The 23,885-nt window shown below is 42.3% G+C and overlaps 1 protein-coding gene across 11 annotated transcripts in view; it reads left to right on the top strand.

Moving 5' to 3' along the window:
* Nucleotides 1–23,885, top strand: part of EHBP1 (EH domain binding protein 1) — a 319,529-nt gene that overhangs the window by 163,495 nt on the left and 132,149 nt on the right. For 6 of the 11 annotated variants that reach the window (XM_074949600.1, XM_074949598.1, XM_074949599.1 and 3 more), the window contains one exon: nt 5,134–5,320. In XM_074949600.1, the coding sequence (XP_074805701.1) occupies nt 5,134–5,320 (187 nt within the window). Of the gene's footprint in view, nt 1–3,346; nt 3,389–5,133; nt 5,321–23,885 lie in introns of all 11 variants that reach the window. The other 5 variants (XM_074949596.1, XM_074949591.1, XM_074949594.1 and 2 more) reach the window with 1 other exon arrangement.

Here is a 23,885-nt window from a genome sequence, read left to right as displayed (position 1 = left end):
AGTAGGAAAAGCCTTGGAAAAGTTGTGGGGACAGTTTATTAAACGTATGGAGTAGAATGGGGCAAGGGAGACTCTTGCAGTTCTGCATTGTGGATTGTTATGACACAAGGCCTGTTTAGGAACATAGGGATTGGTATACTGGGTTAGAGCAGTGGTCCATCTAGATCAGTATCCTTTGCCAGGTAGCAGCAATCACCAGATGCTTCTGTGGAAAATGGAAGAAACCCCATGAAAAACAGTTACGGAATGATGAGTATATAGGGGAAGCTTTTCCTCACTCCTGTAAGTTAGCAGTTTGCTTGTGCCCTGAAGCCTGACAGTTTATTCCCCTTTGTACATTTTGTATTCTGTCAAATGTGACTGTGGATATCCTTATCTACATAAATATGTAACCCTTTTTTGAATCCTGCTAAGTGTTAGGCCTGAGTGGCACTGTATGGTGACAGGTATGCACTGTGTAAAATGTAGTTCCTTTTTGCAGTTTTCCAATGTATTTTCTTTCATTTTGTTGAACGTCCCCTGGTACTTCTTTTATATAAAAAAGGACAATTAGGAGCACCTGATTTACTCTCCTCTATATCCTTCATTATCTTATAGATCTCTATCATGGTCCCTCTTACTTGTCTCTTCTCTGAGCTAACTGGTCCTAACCTTTTCAATCTCTCTTCATACAGAAGTCTCTCCATGTCTCTAATCATTTTCATCGCCCGTCTCTGGATGCTCCTATTTCTGCTACTGTATATCTGTTTTAAGATGGGGTGACCAGACCTAAACACGTGTTGAAGATCAGGGCAAACCGTTGACTTATATAACAGCATTATGGCATTATAAAGCTTTCAGTAATATTTCCTGTATCACTCTTTATACATCCTGTCATTCTGTTTGCATTTTTGAGCAGCAATGAGCAGATGCTTTCATTGAGAGTGGTTTTGAGCGTAATAGGAGGGCTACATGTCAAATAGAAGGATCCCAAAGGACACTCCCCTTCCTCATTTGAAAAGCAATGCATTTTTACCCTTGCATTTAAAGGGTTTTTTGTGTTTGGTTGGGTTTTTTTGCAGTATGCTTCATGAATCACACTGTATTCTTCTTGCTGTGTTCATGGTAAATTTGATGCTCACTACCAAGAATAAGGATGAGCAGACTTTTAAAATCGGGTGCCTGGTCCCATTATCCTTTCAAGGAGGCAGAGCATGGATTTTGGACTCAGTCTTGTAGACAAGATGAAATAAATGGTTTTTAAAATGTTAGAACTCTCATTATGAGAGGGTGGTAGGCAGGAATGGGAACTGGAATGTGACTGGGGACTTGCTTCTGTAGGGCCAATGACATAATGGCAATCTAACTTTTTTTAAACTAAAAGTCCATGCCATTAGATATCTTCAGTGCGAGGCCCGGTTTCCATTTTGATCAAGCCCTATACTAAACTCTGACCACAGCTCTGGATATCTCTCATGCCTAAAAAAAGTGAAAGCTAAATGTTAAATTACTTAGCTCTGGGATCTGGGATTTTTTTTAAGTTAAATGCCAGTGCAAAATGTCCTTAACATTAGAAAATCCTAATGGAATAAGTTAGAGGAAGCATGATTTAGTGTACTTAAATCAGGAAATCCGTTTCAAGGCATGTACTGTTAGAGCGCCCTGAGAGTTGATTTCTAATCCCAGAGCTGCCACAGAGTTGCTATGTAACCTTGGGCAAAGTACATAACACCCCTGTGCCTTATTTTCTCTATTGGTAAAAATATTTACTTTAAATGGTATGCTTAATGGAGACTTGCTTCATTGATGACTGCAAAGTACACTGATATCATCAGAATATGTATGTAAATGCAAAATATTTATCATCATAAGTATATTGTGGTAACAGTGCTACAGTTTAAATGTTCTATTAAGGATATTCATCTATCAGGAAACTCAAAACAAAGCTCTTGTGGGTTGAAATTTTGGTCATAGCTCAAAGACGGAAGTGTTTTGCAAAGTTTGAATAAAGTTAATTTGGCCATTTTTTAATTTTAGGCAAGGACCAAAAATTATTTGTGCGTTTGTAAAAATGCACTCATACATTTTTTTAAAAAATCAAAATTGGCCAGTGACTAGTCCTTAATAAAGAATAGTTGCTTTGCTAAGTTAAATAAAGTTATGCATTTGAAAATTACATAAGTACGCACTATTTAAATTGCACTGTTTTATAGTATCACACTTAGCCTATTCTTTTAATTCTATTTCATTTGAAAATCATTTTATTGAAAGAAGAACTAAATTCCATTAGCCAGTAATACCAGCCCAAAACATATTGAATAGATTAAAATAAAAAATTGAAGTTATTTTCAAATCAAATGATTTGGTTCCATAGTTTCTATTCTCATTAACCAGACTGAATTAATGGAGGGCACTATAGTTGGTGAAAGTTGCAACTATGTTTTCTAACTTCTTGAAGTTGATTGATAGAGTAGAGAAACAAGTAACTGCAGTGTTGATGACTGCTGATTACTGAGATGTTTGCTCGGTGCCTTATCTTGTGATGGACAGTTCAGCTTCTCTCTAGATAAATTCCATTATAACTGTTGGTTTTATAATATAGTTGAAGCACAGACTGCATATGCCAATTAGTATCTTCCAACCAGGATTCATTCAGCCAGATTTTGCCTGGTCTTGCTCACGAGGCAACCAAACATGAGCCAAATTCTGCTGTGTTACAAATCTGTAAATCTGGAGTAAATCCACTGACTTCAAAACTTGGATTTTACATTATAATTTACCATTATGACAAGAACTAGAAACCAAGCCTGTGTCATGCTTCTGATATTTTAGGAATCTTATTAAAATGAACAGTTCAAAGAAATGGTTAGGACTGGTTTTAAAATGAGGTGAAAAGTGTAACATCAATGTGTTCTGCCTTTACTATACACTGAATGTAGATACAGCCTATGTTTAAAGCAAATTCTAAACAAGCCTGTAACTTGCTTAATTGTAGGCCTTCCTTCTTGGTGAATGTGTTGTGGTAAAAGTCTTTATTTAAGAGCAGAAATGTAAGAAAATTAATTTTAAAATGTGGTTCCACCCAGCTCTCAGATTTCTTTACTCCCATTAATCTGAACTTTTTACTCACTGCAAATTAACATTAACTTCTTAGAAAAGTCCCAGTGCACATAATTTCTGTAATTCTAAGTAAGGGTGTAGAGGGTCAGTTAGTTCACTGTCAAAACATGCTGCATTTTCTGGCTAGTCAGAAGACGAAATTGTGGAACTAAAGAAAACATTGTGATCTCTTATAAACATATTGTTCTTCACTCTTTCTTTTTTCATTTTTATTTTCACCTTCCTTTGAACTCTGTAATGTTTGAAGACAGCTCAACAAGGTTGTCAGCAAAATTAGAACAATTGACAGGTACTGTTGAGTCTTCTGTTCCAAACCGAATACCGTCCTTTTTCCTCCTCCTCCTCTGGAGCATGTCCATCCTTTTTTTGTTTAAACTGTTATTTTGACATCACCCTTAGCTTTGACTTCACTCGTGTTTTTTTGCATTTGATGAGTGCTGAAGTGAGAACACCTCAAAGATGCCTTCAGTCAGCGGGCTAGTTATTTTAGTCTTAAACAGCAGGAGTCCCGCAGTAAGGTGAGCTTCATGCACCAAGCTTGTTGCTGAATGGTTGTTTTAGTTTCTTCCTCCCTTCTCCACATTCCCAAAGATTTGTTTACTAAATTTCAGCCTTCAGAGGTACACTTATTCTCTGTGGTGTAACACAACAATTGCTTTCTCCTGCTCAGTGATAAAGAGGAAAAGGGCAAAACTGCATCAAAGTCATTTCTAAGGCATTTCAATAAATTAAGGAAAATATTTTAAAACTAAAATATTCTTAAAGGGTTTTTTGTTTTTAAAGTGAAATAGGAAAGGAAATGGAGTGCTAAATCAGCTATTAATGAAGAATACTTATTATAAAAGTTCAATTTTTAAAGTTTCATTTATCTAAAAACTGCCTACCAGTTTGGTTCTCTAGCATGGAGAGGAAAATTCTGACTGGATATGAGTGCTTAACCTCTTATCTAATGCTGGATACAATATTGTTTCCATCTAAAAATGAATTCAAGGGACTGAAGCTATTTATTTTTGATGTGTTGCACTTCATCTAATTGTATGTAGGTTTGCCTTTTGGGAATTTATGTCATGTTACTGCATGAGCACAGAGTTCAGCAAATTATACATATACGCGTATCTTACTGGGAAAGTGTACAATAGTAAAAGATGGAATAATGGATCAGATGATTATTTTTATAAGTGGAGGTCTGTTGGACATATGGAAAATAAGAGAGAGAGTGAATACATTAGCTTGATACAGAGGAGGACCCCTTATTAGATACAATATTGCTATCTATTTTACATGCTGAGAGTAAGTACATTAAATGATTAGGAAAAGCTCTTGTATGATCATCTGACATAAGACTCATTGGAGACCTGGCTAAAAAGTGTAAATGCTAGGAAAGTGCTTATTTTATTTATCATTGAGAGATGGAATATAAATAGTGCAGCTGTGGTGATAACGCATCAGACTACACATGAACATGTTTGACTGGGTTTCTTGAAAGATATTTAGCCAAATAATGTGCAAAACAAAGAGCTATTTATCTATGCAAACAACATTAGCCATTATTTTCCTGTGCTGTTGTGTGTTCCATAGAGTGTTCTCAGACTTATATGATGGCTGTTTGTGACTGAAATGAAAATGTACTTGACTTTGACTGTATATACACTGAGGCCAAGATTTTCAAACATAGGGTATCTAAAATTGGGCTCCAAAATCCACCTTTAGTTATCTAAATAAAAGTCTCTAGATTCTCAAAGTTGTTTAGCACCTCCAACATCCGTCAACTTTGATGAGACTTGTGGGTGCTCAGCCACTTTTCTGTCGGCAGCTGAATATGGACTTAGGAACCTAGCTTTAGATACCCAGTTTTGCAAATGTTGGCCTAAAGCAATTGCTGGCTGTACATAATTCACTCATCGGTCTTTAAAAAAAAAGAAAGAAAGAAAAATGAAAAAGGCAGCAACAGCACAATCAAAACAATCAACTATTATTTTTGTTTTGAAAGTGCAAAGAGATAGCAAAGAAATATGTTTCCCTTCTTTTAATTAGATCAAATCCATTTTATGAACCAAAATCAAGCCCTGCTTTAAATAATCAAGTTACTCCACTGCAAGAAGCAGAAAGGATGAAAAGAAAGGCTCCTGCACCACCAGTCCTCTCACCAAAGACAGAGACAGGAATGAGTCAGAATATGTCAGCTGTTCCTGCAGTGAAGGAGCTTTCTTCTTCTCCTAAGGTAGGTTTTTCATAACCAAACGTTGTGATGGCTGATTAAAGTACCTCTGTGTGTATTGTGTGCATCTTCTTACTACAAGTCATCTTAAAAACTATGTACCTAAATAAAGTGCACCCTCACTCCCTTATTCTTCCACTGACTCATATGCATATTGAGAGACCAGTGGTAGAGCTACTTGATGACAGCAATGACAACTGCAATGTCAAAGAGAAAAGGGGCTTCTGGGAACAAATATTCTAGGACAGCTCCGTGCAATGAGAGGGAAGAAAATCAAGTTGTACAGTTTTGTGGCTTGATCTATTATAATGGCACTAACGCTAAAAATATTGTAGGCTGCAGTGTGCGGACTAAGTATTTTTGAGGTATAACAGCTGACTCATTTAAGTATGAATTGCATCTCCTGTAAATCAGCAGTTACTACCCTTTGTGCATCTGTAATAACCTTAGCATTTCCGATCATGAGTTTATACATTAAAGGGAGCCTTTTAAAACAGATTTAGCATATTATTGCAAGTGTGTTTACTTTTTGGGTGGGGAGGAGATGGGAAAAAGCTTTCTACCTCTCTCACACAGCACCAAGCCCAGGATCTCAAGTTTAAACCTACTACCGTCCTTCAGGCCCCGTGTTGTAGCAATCACCGTTCCATTTAAGAGTTGAATGGGATTCCTTGTCATATCTACAAACCACTACTTAATTAGTCAGAATGGTTGCTGATGATCCCTGGCCTCCAGGGGCTGATCTCACTGTCTCCTCAGCACTCCGTCAAAGGAAAGAGTCTCAGGCCTGGTCTATACTAGCAAGTTAGGTCAACGTAAGCCACCTTGCATCCACCTACTTGTCCAAGGGTCTACACTTAAATTTGTCTCCCACTGATATAAGTGCCCTGTTATGCCGACAAAGTAACACCACCTGCTTGAGCGGCACTGGGCATGGTCGATGTACTGAGGTTGATGCTGCGCAAGTGTAGACACTGTGTTACTTACGTTGACCCTAACAGTCCACCAGCAGCTGGCCCTTAATGCTTGATTCTGCCCCAGGGTCATGGAGGCTGGAAGGCCCTCCTCTCCTCTAAAGCCTGGCACATTTTTGAAATGCCATTTCCTGATTATCCAGCTTGGTGATCACACCTAGCAGCACTCCATTGTTATGTGCAACTGACCATGCTGGCTACACATGCCACACATGCTCTGACGCAGAGTAGACAGGAGATATTGGATCTCCTGGGCCTGTGGTGAGAAGAGATTGTACAAGCACAGGTACAGACCCAAGCATAAGTGTCTATGAGCAGATTTCATGGGGGATGCAGGAGAAGGGGTGTGACAGAGACTGTCAGCAGTGCCACCTGAAAGCAAAGGAACTGCGTCAGGCATATCAGAAGGCCAGGGAGGCCAACTGTTGATCTGGTGCCAAGCCGCAGACCTGTTGCTTAGACAAAGAGCTGCATGCCGTACTTGGTGGAGAACTCACCACCATGGATACCGCCGAGGAGCCCAAGCCACAGGCCCCTGGCATGATCAGAAAGGAGGATGGGGGACATGCAACCAAGGGATCCAGCTATGCTGTGAGCCAGGACCTGATGAGACTCCCACACCGTGCAGTCAATGCCAGCAGTCGAACACGGGCGAGCCTGATGCAGGGGGAGGAAATTTGGGTAAGTGTGTAATTGTGTTTCCCATTACAGTGGTGTACTGATGGTGCCCCCAACTTAATAGGACACAGCTACTGACTTTTAATTAAGGTATTCATGCTAGAAGAGGGAGCAGAGCAGCAAAGAGAGGTAGCATTTTTATTTACCTATCATTCCCCTGTAGAGTTAGCAATGGGAACCATTGCTTATGTACACAGGGATGTCCCTTGAATCCTCCTGAGAAATCTCAATGAAAACTTTCATGGGGGTACTCTGCAATCCTCTCCGAAAGATTTCGGGAGGCGGGGGAGGAAGGGCAGTCTTATTTCTTCCTCGGTGGTAGGACGCTTTCATATGTCAGTCAGCAATAACTTTGTCAGGCACCATTGCATACTCAGGCTAGCAGCTTATGGGCCGAGGTGGCTTCTGGACCCCAGAAGCAGCTGTGCTGTCTGTGCCTCCGTTACGGGCAGAAGTGAAAAAATCATAGTCACCTGTGGGAAATGGTGCCAGTATTCGGTGCCATTGCCCTGTACTCATAGTTTCATGCAGCCAAGCAATTCCCTCCTCATTCCCCTCACCCCTGCCAGGCCATACTCACCGTGGCTGGTGCTGTGAGTGGCACCGTGCACAAGCCCTCCGAAGCAGAATAGTCAATGAGCATGTCTTATTTAAACTCTAGGGGAGCAAGGGAAGGGAGTTCTAAATTTTAACTTTCACTTTGCACTGTGATAATATTGAGAGTGGTACGTCTGTGTTTTATCGGAAGCTGCTGCTATTGTGGCCTTGAGGGGTTTTCCCCTCCACGCCCATGGAACATCTGAACCAGATAAGGAGGACTTGAGATGGCATGTTCCATGAGACCCTGCAAGCCAGTGCTGCATCAGACCGTGAGCAAAGAGCCTGGAGGGCAAACATTGAAGTGAACTGGAGAAGGAAATAGTGGAGAGGAGAAAGGCCCAAGAGTCCCAGCAAGAAAAGGAGAGAGAGATGCAAAGGACATAATGGGGCTTCTCCAGCAGCAAACAGATGCTGCGGACTCTTGTGGACCTATGGGTCAAACAATCACAGGCTTGCCTCCTTTTGCAGTCCACGGAAAACAGCATTACAGCACCTTTCTACACCCCCCTTCAACATTCCACATGGTATCAGGGGCCACATCCCTCCCCTACCACTCCGCCCCAGGGGACATTAAGGACAGCCCCAGCTTCACATACACTGACCTGTAAAAGCCACAGTTCCTGTATGTGTAGGTAAAATGGACATGAATGTTCTTTCCCATTGTTCTGTTCCATTAACTTAAATTTCTTATGTATTTGCTTTTAAATTGCACAGATTTTTCTTTGCACTGGTTTTGCTACTGAATAAAATTATATTCTTTGGGAAATAATTAAACTTTATTAGTTCACAACACAGGCTGCAGAGTGTCTAGCAGTTCTGAAAGCACCCTCTTACTTGTTACTGAACACTGTGACACAACTCATAGGATCAGTGACAATCAGTGTAATAATCATAAATGTACACCAAGCACCACACAATTCCTAACAGGCCCCAAAACTGCAGGGTCAGGTAGAGCACAGTACTTCACAATGCATTACTGTGGCTCAGTGTTAAAGTGCTCTTCCCTGCGCTGTATAGATCTGTGTTGAACTCTTCTAATAGCCCTTGTGTCTGGCTGTTCAAACTTGGCAGACTGCTGCTTCACCTCCACCCTGGCAGCAGCTTTTCCCCCTTTGCTTCATAGGTATTATGCAGGACACAGCATGCAGCTCTACCAGTTGGGATTTTTTTTAAAAAAAATTTTTTACTGAGATCCAATCTTATGGGTAAACGATGCCAGTGTCTCCCTTCAGTCTACCAAAAGTGCATTCAGCTGTCATTCTGCACCTGGTGAGCCAGTAGTTTAATCTTTCCTTGCTGCTGTCATGCTGGCCAGTGTACAGCTTCATGAGCAATGGGTAGGCTGGGTCTCCCAAGATCACTACTGGCATATCAACACCACCAATGGTAATCAGCCTCTTGGGAAAGAAAGTCCTTGCTTGTAGCTTTCTCTGTTTTTAAAGATGCAAACATCATGCACCTTCCCTGACCAGCCCACATTGATATCGATGAAGCATCCCTGGTGATCCACCAGTGCTTGCGTAACCATGGGAAAGTAGCCCTTTCTGTTGATCTCCTCTGTGGCAAGGTGGTCTGGTGCCAAAATAGGATATGCATGCTGTCTATTGCTCCACCGCAGTTCGGGAACACCATTGCTGCTGATCCATCCACTATGTCCTGCACATTGCCGAGAGTCACAGTCCTGCATAGCAGAAGACTATTAATGGCTCTGAATACTTGCATGACAGTGGTCCCCACGGTGAATTTTCCAAGTCCAGAATGGTTTCCCACTAACTGGTCGCAGTTGTGCATTGCAAGTTTCCAATGTGCAGTGTCCACTCACTTCTCCACTGTCAGCACAGCTCTCATTGTGGTGTCCCTGTGCTGAAGGGCTGGGCCAAGGTCAGCACATAGATCCAGGAATTTGGCCATGCACATCTGAAAGTTCTGCGGCCACTGCTCATCATCCCAAACCTGCATTATGATGTGATCCTACCAGTCAGCACTTGTTTCTTGGGCCCAGAAGCAGCACTCCACTGTCTGCAGTATTCTGTGAATGCCAACAACAACTGTGAATTGCTTCTCACTATGTCCCACAGCAGTCTGTCCTCAAGAAATCGTCATGTACTCAGCTGATTCCATTCTTCTTACAGCTCTGCAAATACTGGAGGATCATATGTCCTGGGCTTGCAAAGTTTCCGACAATATTGCAGAGCCGTGCAGGCTCCAGGCTTCTGGCAGAGAGCAAGGAGGGATGTGCGGGTTCATGTACAATTACCAGGACAATGGAGCATCTGCAGTAGCACCATTTGTGGTATAACCAGGATCCAGAGAATCCAAGAAAGGGATTTCCACTGGTGACATATTATCCCTTTGCTCCTGAATACAAACTTCACTGACACACTTTTTCTACCCTATGTTCTTTTATAGACTGCCATTGAAAAACAATGAAATTAAATACAAACTAAAATATCAAGGTTTGGTATTTGGCAAAAGCAAAGAACTTCTTTGTATAACAAATAATTATTATACTGTAGTGCCGAGAGGCTCCAACTGAGATCAGGGCTCCATTGAGCGAAGTGCTAGTACATATACGTAGTCAGATACAGTCTCTGCTCCAAAGAGCTAAACATCTAAATAGACGAGACAGACAAAATATCATTAACCTCATTTTTACAGATGATAACAGAAACAGAGAAATTATGGCCAAGATTTTAAAACAGATTTTAACAGACTCAGAGAACTGGTAGGTAAGGTTCCATGGGAAGAAAATCTAAGGGAAAAAGGAGTTCAGGAGAGCTGGTAGTTTTTCAAGGAGATAATCTTAAAGGCACAACTGCAAACTATCCCAATGCTTAGGAAAGATAGGAAGAATAGAAAGAGGCCAATATGGCTTTATCAGGAGCTTTTTAATTGCCTGAAAATCAGAAAGGAATTCTATACAAAGAAGAAATATAAACAAATTGCTGAGGAGCAGTACAAAAGAATACCACAAGCATGTAGGGACAAAAAGAGTAAGGCACAAATGAGTTACCCTAGCAAGGGACATAAAAGGCAATAAGAAGTGATTCTTTAAATACATTAGGAGCAAGAGGAAGATGAAGGAAAGTGTAGGTCCTCTACTTAGCAGGGAAGGAGAGCAAATAATTGATGAAATCAAGAAGGTTGAGGTGTTTAATTTTGCTTCAGTCTTCACTAAAAAGGTAAATGGCAATCAGATACTCAACACAATATTAACAGCAAGAGAAAAGAAATGCAAAGCCGAAATAGAGAACAGGTTAAAGAATATTTAGATAAGTTAGATGTAGTCAAGTTGCTAGGGCCTGATGAAATTCATCATAGGGTATTTAAGACACTAGGTGAAGCAATTTTGAAACCATTAGCAATTATTGTGGAGAATTCATGGAGAACCGGTGACATCACAGGCCATGTCTATACATATGGCTAGATCAGCACTCCTGTGAACGATGCAGCAGTGTCAATTTTAGCAGGTCTGGCGAAGACCCACTAAATTGATAGCAGAGCACTCTCCCATCGACTTCTGTACTCCCACTTACTGAGAAGCATAAAGTATGTCAGCGGGAGAGCATCTCCCGTCGACACAGCACAGTGGAGACACCGCTGTAAGTCAACCTAAGTAGCGTAACTTAGAGTAGTTATCAATGGTTCACTCTCATACTGGGAGGGTGTATCTAGTGAGGTCAGTCCTGGTGCAAGTACTATTCAATATTTTCATTAATTACTTGGATAATGGAGGGGAGAGAATACTTACAAAATTTGCAGATGACACCAAGCTAAGAGAGGTTGTAGGCATTTTGGAGGTCAGAATTGGAATGAAAAATGACCTTGACAAATTGGAGAATTGGTCTGAAACTAACAAGATTAAATTCAGTAAAGACAAGTGGAAAGTACTACAGTAAGGAAGTATGCACAAATCAAATGCACAAATACAAAATGGCTGCTTTATGACTTTGTGACTCTGGCCAAGGCACACTGTGATTTTTCCCTTTCTTGGGAGTCTTTCAAAGTCCTTCAGTATCAGTAGTGTCAGGCAATCCTCATGCTCTTTGACCTGACTGTCACTCCCACAGTGGCTCAAGCTGTCTTGCTGTTCACTGCCTCATGCAATGACACTCTGCAGTGGACGGTAAGGGAACCCAGGCCCACCTTCTACGCTGGGTTCCAGCTCAGAGCCCTGTAGCAAGCAGTTACGGTCTGCAGATACACCAGCCTTCCTGCTCTTGGCTCTAGACTACTTCTTTCTATGCTTCTCTAAGCTTTTTATTCTCCAGCCTTCTCTCTTTGGCCTACTAGATAAACCCTTTCTCAAGGCTCCTATCCCTCCCTTCTCCCTTACCTCAGGGAAAGAGATTACAGGTTGGCACTGTTGCCAGCCTCCTGGCTTTATAGAAGCCCCACTTGTTCCCTCACAGGTGAGCTTCCTTCTAATTAGTGCCCTCCACACCACCTGAGTCTCCCCTATTTGCAGCTTAATTGGCTGATTGGGCCCATCTGGCGTAATTCAACTTTTTCAGGGCCAGTGCAGGGAGCACACCCCATCACAGTGCCTAATTATGGATTTAGAAGCCTAAAGTTAGCCTAAAGCCTGTTTTTGAAAATCTTGGCAAAAGTGATTTTCCCCAGGCCACAAAGGAAATCTGGGCAGAGCTGAGAAACTAATCCAGATCTCTCAAGTCCCAATCATTTGCTTTAATGATCAGACCATCGTTCCTTGCACTGCTTTTTTGCACATGCGTTAATATACTTGCACCATTCCAAGCAATGGTTGATTTGGGGCTCTTAAAACACGTCTGTTTCCCTTGTTGAAGAAAAAGTGATGTCAGAGCATCAAGTATGGCATAATTTATTCTTCTTACATTATGTTACATGTTCTTATCTACTATATGCATGTGAGTCCTGTTAACTATTAAACCAAGATAGACCCAATTGCACCTTGGCAACACCAGAAACTCCACCTCAGTCACCCTGAGCTGCTATCACAAATATCTCCCTTCATTGTCGGTGTCCTTCCAGATCTCCAACTCTCCTCCTGACTTCCACAAAATCATCTTCTCCTGGCTGCCTTAATGAGGAGCCAGACAAGCAGCAGCATGTCCACTCTTAACAGGTCCATCAGATTGCACTCTGCAGTGGAGCTGATAGTGATGCCTTAAGGCTATGTCTACATTAGGAGTGAGTGTTGTGATCCCCAGCTTATCTCTTGTCTGAGCTAACACACTAAAAAGTGTGACTGCTGTAGCCTAGACAGTGGCAGCAGGGGCTAGCGGCCCTGAGTACAAACCCACTTCAACCCTCATGGGTACATACGTAGGGTGGCTACTCCATGCCACTGTTGTCTGGGATACGCAGCTGTGCTACTATTTATAGTATGCTAGTTCAGATGGGAGTATGAATACGTTCGTGCGAGATGGGAATCAGACCCCAGCTTGAAGCATAGACATGCCCTTACCTGACACTTCATATTATGAAGACCCTATTTTCAGTTGCTTATAATTTTGCAAACCTTTAACCATTTTGACTGAAATTTTCTATGCTGGGTGTCTGTCTCAGGATGGATTTTTTTTTTTTAATTGCTTCAGCAAAAATAATTCAGTCATTTCTGAAAACAAGATGGGGGAAATGCATTGTTTTGCCCATTTTTTTTTTTTTTTTTTTTTAAATCTTACAACCTTTTCTTTGAACAGCTGTAGCTTCACCAGGGTTTGGGACAAGAAGTTGAAATTTGGCAGGTTCTTAGCCTTTATATCAAGAATGTACCCTGTGCTGTTTTTGTTAAAAACTGCCCAGAGCTGGCCAAGCTAGAAGCTTATTATTTGGCATCTAAATTGTCCAAAGATTTTGTCTGTCCTGGGCATGTTCCAGCCCAAGGTTGCAAGAGCTAAGCAGAACTTTCCCTGTGATTGCTGCTCTTGACTGCTGTGGGGCACTGAGCACCAGAACTGAGATCTGGGAGACCCTTGTGTGCCTTCAGTGATCTCCCTGCTGGCACCTAAACTAGAGGAGGAATCAGTCTGAGTGGAGTGCAGAAAAGACAATAGCTGGACTGGGGGTGGGGTGTTTGTGTGTGAGTAGATGGGCAGGGGGTGGTGATAGAGGTCATAGATTGGGATAAGGAGTCTGAGGAGGAGAGGCTGGGGGTGGGGAGACTGGGATTGGGAGCCAGTCGGGGAGAGGAACTGAGACTGGATGAGGAGCTATGGGTGAAGGGAAACAGGAAGTGGATGGGCAATAAGTTTGGGACAGTGTGCCCGTGGGGGAGATTGGGAGCAGGGGGGACACTGAGATTGGATGAGGAGCCCAAAGGAGGTGACTGGGACTGGCGAGTGAAGGAGCCTGAGGCAAGTAGCTTGAGAGGGAGACTGGGATGAAGAGCCTGGGGAAGGAGACTGGGCCTGGGGGACAGGATTCAGGAAAGATTGGGGCTCAGACAAGGAGCCAGCAGCGACAGACTGGGACTGCGATGAGGAGCTTGGGTTGATAGAGACTAGGACTGGCTGGGACAAGGAGCCAGGGAGAGAGTGTGGTAAAGACAGGATGGGGACAGGGATAAGCTGTGGGGGACAAAGGCAGAGGTGTCAGGCCCGGGAATAGAGAGGAAGAAGTGTCTGACCACTAGAGTGCAGACTCCTCCGGAGCCTGAAATGGATCCCAAGATTCCTGAGCTTCAGAACTCCTCAGTTGTCAGCAAATAATATTGAAAACCCTCTTGCAAAATCTCTCTCTCCATTAGCTCAAGTGCCAGATATCTGTGTTGTGGATTTAAAGGCTCCAGCTGAGCTGATGACCCCATGTGGATGTCTGTGTGATTCTGCATGATGGAATGTCTTTTTTTGCAGTTTGTTTTTTTAAAAACCTAGGAAATTACACACACAAATCAACATTCAGTTTTGGTGTTTAAAGTTTAAAAGGGGTCGGGGGGAGGGGGAGAGTTATTTAATTTAAAGAGTGTCATGATGCTTACACCCAGTGGGGCCAAACTAAAGTTGTATGGCAACCTTAATCCAGGCATTTCCTTAACTTTTTAGTGCTTGACTTTGCAACCTTAAATGTTCTTTTAACACAGTTTGTTGTGTGTAATATGGAAATTTCACATCATGCACTGTTCTAAAACTAATGCGTAGATACACTGAAATGTAAGGAAGCAGCCTTAATTCACGATAATTTTGTTGGTGTAACTTTTAGGATCTGAGTAGCAGTGGAACAACTACAATGTGAAACCATGACATCAGGAGCAGGGTGTTTGGGCAGGGGATTTGGGGTTTTTTTAGGGGGGGGGGTCCTTGAATCATTGATATGATATTCAGAACGTACTTAGTTTGAAGTATTTTTCAATATGAATATTTTTTACGTTATTGCAACCTGTACTCTGTACTATTTATACGTCTAATGGTTACAATTCTGAAAGTGTCCTTTTAGCATGGTCTCTCTCCTTGCTTGCACTTTTACATTTGAAGTTGATCTTTAACTATAGAGCAAAACCCCTTCTTTGACGAGCACTACTGAGTAATCACAAAAACTACTGCAACTTAAACAACAAAATGAAAAAATTAGTTACCTCACATGGTAGGAAATATAAAGTAATGCTGAAACAGGAGAAGGACTGTTGGCACAAGTAACTCGTTTGTTAATAATAGTGATAATGCTAAGCAATTCCATAAAGCCTTCCATGGAAGGGTGTCTGAGCACTTTACAAACACTAATTTAGCACTTTACGAGCACTAACTCGTAATCCTTACGAGAGGAAAAATATTATCATTCCCATTTTACAGATGAGTAAACTGAGATATGGAGCGATTACGTGAGTATATTGTAAAGTAATTTGTACAAGACTGCTGTGCACAGAGCGTCCGTGACTGAACTAGGAATTGAATCCAGCTGCTTTACATGAATTCTCTGTTCTCTAACACAGTGATCGTCAGCGTTCTTTGGTCTGTGACTCACTAAATGGCCAAATAAAGTCCTGCAACCCACCACATCCTAGAGTCCTTTTCATCCACTGTATCTTGTGGGATTTGGGGCACAAGATGGTCATTTATTAGCCATTTTGTGGTTGGGGCTGCTGCTGCTGAATGGGAGACTTGTGAGGCTAGGGCTGTTGAGTTAGGCTGGTGCTGACAGGGGAGGAAAGTGCTGGTGGGATTTCTTCTCTCTCACCTTTCCTTCCTTTGTCCACCTGTGCAGCCCTCAGCTCACTAAACAAGTGCTTCCCCTACCTGGTGCTGAACACTGTATGGACAGAGGAAATCGGATTTAGGAGATGTTCTGGGGTTAGGTGATGAGTGGAAGGGGGAAGAAGAGAGACAAGAGGCAGAGTTGCAGTAGCAGCAGGAGGGGATTGAGCTATTCCTGCTGTCCCCTGCCTAGTTTCCCAGTAGGCCCTAGGGACCCAATATTTTGCCACACCCTCAGCTGGTGGGGGTACTACTCATCAGATGCTGCTTCCTCTCAGCCCACCTCTAGCTTGTGTCCTACCAAATGAATAGCATTGCTCTAACAGAAAATTGCTATGTATGTAAATCAGTTTGACTGGAGAGTGAGCTAGTTGCTTGTTAACAAGTTGTGACAGGGTCAGGCCAGATGGCTACAGGAGAGTGTTAGAAGGCAGATATATTAGTCCCAGATTACGCAGGTCCATTTTCCCTGGGTAAGGTAACAGGGCAGTTCCAGAACAAGAAGGAACTTGCTGGAACAAATTCAGGCAGGCAGGCTAATTAGGACACCTGGAGCTAATTAAGAAGCTGCTAGAATCAATTAGGGCAGACTGGCTAATCAGGGCACCTGAGTTTAAAAAGGACCTCACTTCAGTTTGTGGAGTGTGTGCGAGGAGCTGGGAGCAAGAGGCACTAGGAGCTGAGAGTGAGAAGGCTTACTGCTGGAGGACTGAGGAGTACAAGCATTGTCAGACACCAGGAAGAAGATCTTGTGGTGTGAATAAAGAAGGTGTTGGGAGGAGGCCGTGGGGAAGTAGCCCAGGGAGTTGTAGCTGTCACGCAGCTGTTCCAGGAGGCACTCTAGACAGCTGCAGTCCACAGGGCCCTGGGCTGGAACCCAGAGTAGAGAGTGGGCCCGGGTTCCCCCCAAACCTCCCAACTCCTGGTCAGACACAGGAGGAGTTGACCTGGACTGTGGGTTCCACCAGAGGGGAAGGTCTCTGGGCTGTTCCCCGACCTACATGGTGGATCAGCAGAGACTGTGGGGATTGTTCTCCTTCCTTTCTCCCATGCTGGCCAATGATGAGGTTAGCTGAGTGAATGGCAGGTTTGAGCCACTAGCAAAAGTGGCCAAACTGAGGGCTGCCTTGAATCTCTAAGGCAAGCAAATCCGCCAATAAGCGCAGGACCCACCAAGGCAGAGGAGGAACTTTGTCTCAAAGTTTAGAAATTCAAGTACCATGATGTCAATCCAAGTGAGAAGGAAGGCGAATAGCAAGGAGGGGAAAGCAGGGATAATGTAAACAATGTATTCGTTCACAAAAAACTGAATAAGGCTTAAGGGACGCTGTAGGAATGGAACTGTCCAGAAATAAATTGAGAAATACAGGTATGACACACAGAGAAAAGGCAGCAAAATGTAATTGCTGCTGAGAGTGTCGATGATTTGGGATTATGTTGGCATTGGAAGAGGTGGTATTGATAGCAGCAATGAGAGAGTTACTGTAGGCAAAATGATGTCATGCACTGAGTTGGCAGAAAGTCATAGTAGGTTAACAGATGAGAGGAATGAGAATTTCTAAGGGAAAATCAAAAAGACAGGGAAATGACTGGGAAAGTTTTGCTGTTACTTCAAAAACAGAAGAATACGATCGCAAATCCAGTCACTCTCAATCTATATCCCGTCATTCTCCCTCTCTGGAAAGTTCAGTTAATATGTTGAAAAATAATCAAGTTGTGTTACGGTGCTGAAGCACAACAGTAAGGCTGTAAAGGAGCTACAACTGTCAACAAATATTCTTTCAAAATAAATGAAAGATAATTTTGTGGAGGAGTCTAAATGATTACATTGTTTAGGGGAAACTGTGACATGGTTAAGGGCTTGTCTTCACTACCAGGGACATCGACGCTGCTGCAATCGATGCAGCTGGTGTCAATTTAGCAGGTCTAGTGAAGACCCGCTAAATCGACAGCAGAGCTCTCTCCGGTCGACCCCGGTACTCCAACTCCCTGAGAAGATTAAGTTAAACTGACCGGAGAGCGTCTTCCATCAACGCAGCACAGTGAAGACTGTGGGGTAAGTCAACCTAAGCTACATCGACTCCAGCTATGTTATTCACGTAACTGGAGTAACGTAACTTACGTCGACTTACCTCGGTAGAGAAGACAAGCCCTAAGTATTAAAAAAGTGGAAAAGTTAGATATTCTGTTTTATAAGGTAGAAAGTACAGCTGAAGTTAACTTCTCTATTTTCATAGAAAATAATTGCAGAAATTAATTGATAATCTTAAAACTGCTTATGAAGCATAAATATTGCTTTAGACCTTCCTGAGGATTTTAAGGAAGAATCATAGAATTGTAGGACTGGATGGGATCTCGAGAGATCTTCTAGTCCAGTCCCCTGCATTCAAGGCAGGACTAAGTAGACCATCCCTTACAGGTGTTTGTCTAATCTGCTCTTAAAAATCTCCAATGATGGAGATTCCACAGCCTCCCTAGGCAATTTACTCCAATGCTTAACTACCATGACAGTTAGGAAGTTTTTCCTAATGTCCAGCCTAAACCACCCTTGGTGCAGGTTAAGCCCATTGCTTCTTGTCCTAGTCTCAAAGGTTGAGGAGAACAATTTTTCTCCTCCTTGTAACAACCTTTTATGTACTTGAAAACTGTTATGTCCCCCCTTCAGTCTTCTCTTCCTCAAACTAAACCATTCCAATTTTTTCAATCTTCCCTCGTAGGTCATGTTTATTAAACCCTTAATCATTTTTGTTGCTCTTCTCTTGACTCTCTCCAGTTTGTCCACATCCTTCCTGAAATGTGGCACTCAGAACTGGACACAATACTCCAGTTGAGGCCTAATCAATGCAGAGCAGAGAGGAAGAATTACTTCTTGTGTCTTGCTTACAACACTCCTGCTAATACATCCGAGAATGATGTTTGCGCTTTTTTTTTTTTTTTTTTTTTTTTTTTGCAACAGTGTTGTACTGTTGACTCATATTTAGCTTGGAATCCACTAGGACCCCCAAATCCCTTTCCGCAGTACTCCTTCATAGGTAGTCACTTTCCATTTTGTATGTGTGCAACTGATTGCTCCTTCCTAAGTGGAGCACTTTGCATTTGTCCTTATTGAATTTCATCCTATTTACTTCAGACCATTTCTCCAGGTTATCCAGGTCACTTTGAATTTTGATCCTATCCTCCCAAGAATTGCAACCCCTCCCAATTTCATATCATCTGCAAACTTTATAAATGTACTCTATATGCCATTATCTAAATCACTGTTGAAATACAGAGCAGAATAAGGAAAAGGAGTACTTGTGGCACCTTAGAGACTAACAAATTTATTTGAGCATAAGCTTTCATGAGCTACAGCTCACTTCATTCCACTGAATGCATCCAATGAGGTGAGCTGTAGCTCACGAAAGCTTATGCTCAAATAAATTTGTTAGTTTCTAAGGTGCCATAAGTCCTCCTTTTCTTTTTGAGAATACAGACTAACACGGCTGCTACTCTGAAACAGAGCAGAAGAAGAAGACAGAAGAAAATTCAATAGACACTGCTGCAAATTTTTGAAGGAGCAATTGTAACTGGTTTTTCTTCCATGTGTTAGGAAAGCTAATCAGATTCCTTGGTCACACAAAACTACAAGTGACATCATGCCAAATATATAGAGATCTAAAAAACTTAAGGTTATTGGGTGGCAATTGCCCCTAAAAGGTTTCTTTGATATATGAGAGGTACATATTCAGGATACAGTTTCCAAAGATTTTCAACTGTTACCCATCAAAATGACATGGAGGTTTTGAAAGCAACCCTGAAGCACAGTTTTCAGCATGGAGCATCTAAGAATGAGATTTCCCTAAGCCTGCTTACGTCCAAAAGTTAAAACTTCTATGGTGTGGTCTGGTCCAAAAGTGCCTAAGTCCAATTTTCAACTGTAATTATCCTTGTTGTGTGGGCAGCTGAGTTAGTAGAAATACTTTCCCATGCATTCAATTCTGAATTGACCAATCCATCTTGAACCTGGGACTTCACCATTGCCCAGGTAGTAGGAGAAGGTGTTTTTACCCTGAAGGGCCATGTGGCTTCACACACTTGGCTTTTGTAACTTATTTGAACATGTAACAGAGGCATTTAGTGTAGTAATGAAGGAAATTGGAAGAACAACGTGGATTTCAGCACATCAGCAAACTTGGATTTCTATCAATTGAAAATTGGCTTAAGCTAGAAACAACTAAGTGGATTACCAGGGTAGAAGGACTTGATGAGTTTCTCTGTAGACGTGCTTATGTGTCTAACTGAGCTAATTTTTAACGCACTTATGTGGGTTTTGTGATATACTGAAAATGGAGGCCTATTTTTAGAAAGGGCCTGGAGTCATGTCCAGGGTTAACTATCTGAACAAACATCCCTGAAAATCAGGCTCCCTGTACTTATTTTCTTCAAAGATACATGTTGTAATAAATCACCATTCTTTAGGTCAGTGCTCCTAACGTGAAAGGAGGCAGGAAACTCCAGTAACCAGGTTCTGAATGGCAGCATCAAACCGTTCCTAGTACAGAAATTCCTAAACCTCCTCAGATGATGTGAAGAATCTGTCTATGTACCACTTCTGAATTCTGTTTAGTTTTATGCAATTTCAGTATCACTGAATGCCTTAATGAACAGTGAGTCAGCCATGGGCTGACAAGGGTATCACCCACTCTGTCTGGAAGAAGATACAGAACAATCAGAAGAAGGTGTTAAGGTGAACAACTGTGCTCAGTCAGAACAATGTGTATGTTAAGGAGACTGCCTGAGCTGGGAGAACCAGTTCTACCGAAGTAGCATGAAGGGAAGGGAGGTTTGGAGAGTGGAAAATGCCTAAACAGGAAAACAAAAGGGCAGCGGTGACAGCAAAGGGTATAGCAGAGTTCCTACTATAAGTACAGTATACCAGTTATCAGCTGGGGGCTTTTGTAATTTAGAATGAACTCTCACTTCTTGCTAACATGTTCGCTATCCTTGATCATCCAAACAAGTAAAAACCTGCATTCCCAACCTGTGTATAACTGTCTTTGTCAAGTATTGTACACACACAGATCAATTAAAAAATATTTCCATCAATAATAATCGAAAGTAACAAATAGAGGCCAAGTAAGAAAAATACCACTTGAGAGCTTATTAGGGTTTGGTTTAAAGATATTGACTTTGTATATGTTGACATGTGATATTGACAATTCGTGTTTTAACAGTTATAAAGTTTGAACTCTGAATCTCAACATCTACTGTCATTAAATAATTGTCTGGCCCCCTTCCATAATTTTCTGCAACTGTGAACATTTACATAGATAAGAAAAAAAGCTTAAAACCCATAATTTTGCACAGCTGTGAAAATTTAAATCGATAAAAATCTAAAAAATGGTTAAAAATAAACATTGATATCTGACAAAATAATCAAAACATAACAATTGAATTCTGCCAGGCTTACCATTATATACAGCGCAGAGAAAAGTTTCCTTCATCCAGAAGACAGGCAAGTAACTCATACAGTGTCCAAGTCTCCCAGATTACTGTTAAGGACTCTTGATTCCCTATTAAAGATGAAGATGTCATGTCAGGCCTTGGTGTCAGTTCACTCTCTCCAGGGAACTACAGCAACTGGTTCTAATGGAAGCTGAAAGGAACCGGAACCAGATGTTTCTTATCCTTGAAAAGTCAAAGAATTCCCTATCCTGGCCAAAATAAAAAAAATAATTTGAAAACAGCCCACTACATGGTCCCAACAGGCTGTGTGTCACCACATAGGCTTATTTGGGAAGGCCAGTTCCCAAGCACCATATGGCATGAAGGATCTCAAAAGCTTTACATATTGTTTATGTAAGGATCACTCACCTGCCACTGTAACATAGCCCTTAACACAGTTTTTAAAAAAGACTTAATAGACATACAAGTCTTAGCCTAACTAAGATTGAGATGACAGTTAATATGAAAAGAGAGATGGCCTGGTACCTGTGCTAATATACTGAAAATTCACTAAACTTAAACAGTTTCTTCTAAACCGCCCTGGGCCTGAGACAGAGCAACAAATAGAGTCCAATAGTTGATTAGATTTAGACCTTGTTTTCAGTTTTATAGTAGCTAATAGAGTTTTCATTGTTAATTTACCTTCCCTTTTTCATCAAAAAAAAATCCCCTTTTTTTGTTTGACTTAGAAAACAGTTACCTTTCTGTCCTTATTAAATTGTTATCCTCCCCTCCACAAGAAGGGGTATGCTCGGCACCCCTCACTTCAAGCACTGTGTCTCCTGTAGAGAGGTGATACCAGTCAGCAAAGGCCATTCGCACTGTATTTGCTGTTTGGGTGAGGCTCTTATACCTCAGAAGTATACCTTCTGTCATAAGTTAAAGGCAAGAACAAGAGAGAGCCGTGAACTAAAGCTCAAGTACCTGACGATGGAGAGCTCTCTGAAACCGGCCTCCGATCCTGGCCTGAGACTCCCCTGGAGCAACGGTCCCTGATAAGACCTTCAGCATCCACAGGACATCAAACTGTGGTGGAGTCACGGAGGAAATCTATGGATTCTTCTCATAAGAGCTTGAAAAAGAGGGCTGCAAGTCCCAAGGCTTAACAACTGATCAGGAAGAAGAGATTCCTGGCAGAATCAGTGACCTCGGTACCCACGAAGTTGCAGCATGATACCCATAAGACATTAGGTTCCTCAGTTACCGGTACTGCCACCAAACCTAAATACCCGAGGGGCACAGGCTCAATGGCGTTGATACCATGCGACAAAAGAGGAGATAGATACCATACTGCCTCTACTAAAACAGCACTGCCGGAGACAAGGAATACCGTGGTACCAAGCACTTCCATCAGGGAGCCCTCTTCTGGATGATCATTGCACTATCATACGGTCACCACAGACTCTGTCACCAACGAGCCAGTTGAGACACATCCCACTGATACTGATCACCACTGTGGTACCACAGTAATTTCGTTTCTCCAGGGACTGATGGTTTCGGAAACACCAGAATCCCCATTATTCGATACCAGCAACCCGGCACCTTTTACATCTGTCTCCGGAATCCCCTGTGGTTCCAAGACACTTACCACCAGACCTTTTGTCAGCTCCACCTTTATTAAGTGAAGAGACAGACAACAAAGAGGATGACAACTTATCTTTAGCCTTGGGGCACAGCTCAGCAAAGCAACATCCCGGAACCACTTAACAGCCATGTACAGAACCTCCACCACCAACTTGGTTTGGACACCCTTGGGTACCACCACCCATACCCTTTGCACCACCCCTGTGACCATACACCTGGGCAGCATACAGACACCAGCTCTCTGGGACCTCAGGTGTCTCCCAGAGGGAGAGACGAAGACTATCTCCCTCAGCCTCCCTTTCTAGACCCCTTGATTCCCAAGAGGAGACCTTGAGGAGTAGGAGACTAGACTGGACAAGGATATTACTCCGCCAAATGAGTATTTCCTCATCCTTGCCAGACGAGGTTGTGATGCCTCCTCCACCTTCAATGGCAGATGATTTTAAACAATCTCAGGGCCTCACCAAGAGGGTTGCAGATGCTCTTCAGATTTCCCTTGAAGAGGTAAATGAGTCGCATCACAAACTACTGGACATCCTACACATGTCCTCATCATCACGGATTGCACTTCCAATCAACGAGGCACTACTAGACCCAGCCAAGAACATTTGCCAAATGCTGGCCTCAGTAACACCCACAAGTAAAAGGGCAGACAAAAAATACTATGTCCCCTCTAAGGATGTGGGTTTTCATTTCTCGCACCCATCTCTGAACTCGCTTGTCGTAGATCAGGGGTTCTCAAACTGGGGGTCGGGACCCTTCAGGGGGTGGCAAGGTTATTCCATGGGAGATCATGGGCTGTCAGCCTCCACCCCAAACCACGCTTTGCCTCCACCATTTATAATGGTGTTAAATATTTTAAAAAGTGTTTTTAATTTATGGGGGGGGGGGGTTGCACTCAGAGGCTTGCTATGTGAAAGGGATCACCAGTTCAAAAGCTTGAGAACCACTGTCGCAGATGCTATAAATGAACGTGGAAGATAGCACCATGCTAAATCAGCTCCCTACAACAAGGATTGGAAAAAACTGGACTTATTCGGCAGAAAATCATATTCCTTCGCAACCATACAGTTTAGG

Source organism: Natator depressus, chromosome 3 (assembly GCF_965152275.1).
Source record: "Natator depressus isolate rNatDep1 chromosome 3, rNatDep2.hap1, whole genome shotgun sequence".
In the NCBI taxonomy this organism is placed as follows: Eukaryota; Metazoa; Chordata; order Testudines; family Cheloniidae; genus Natator; species Natator depressus.
This window is presented reverse-complemented; position numbering and strand designations above follow the sequence as displayed.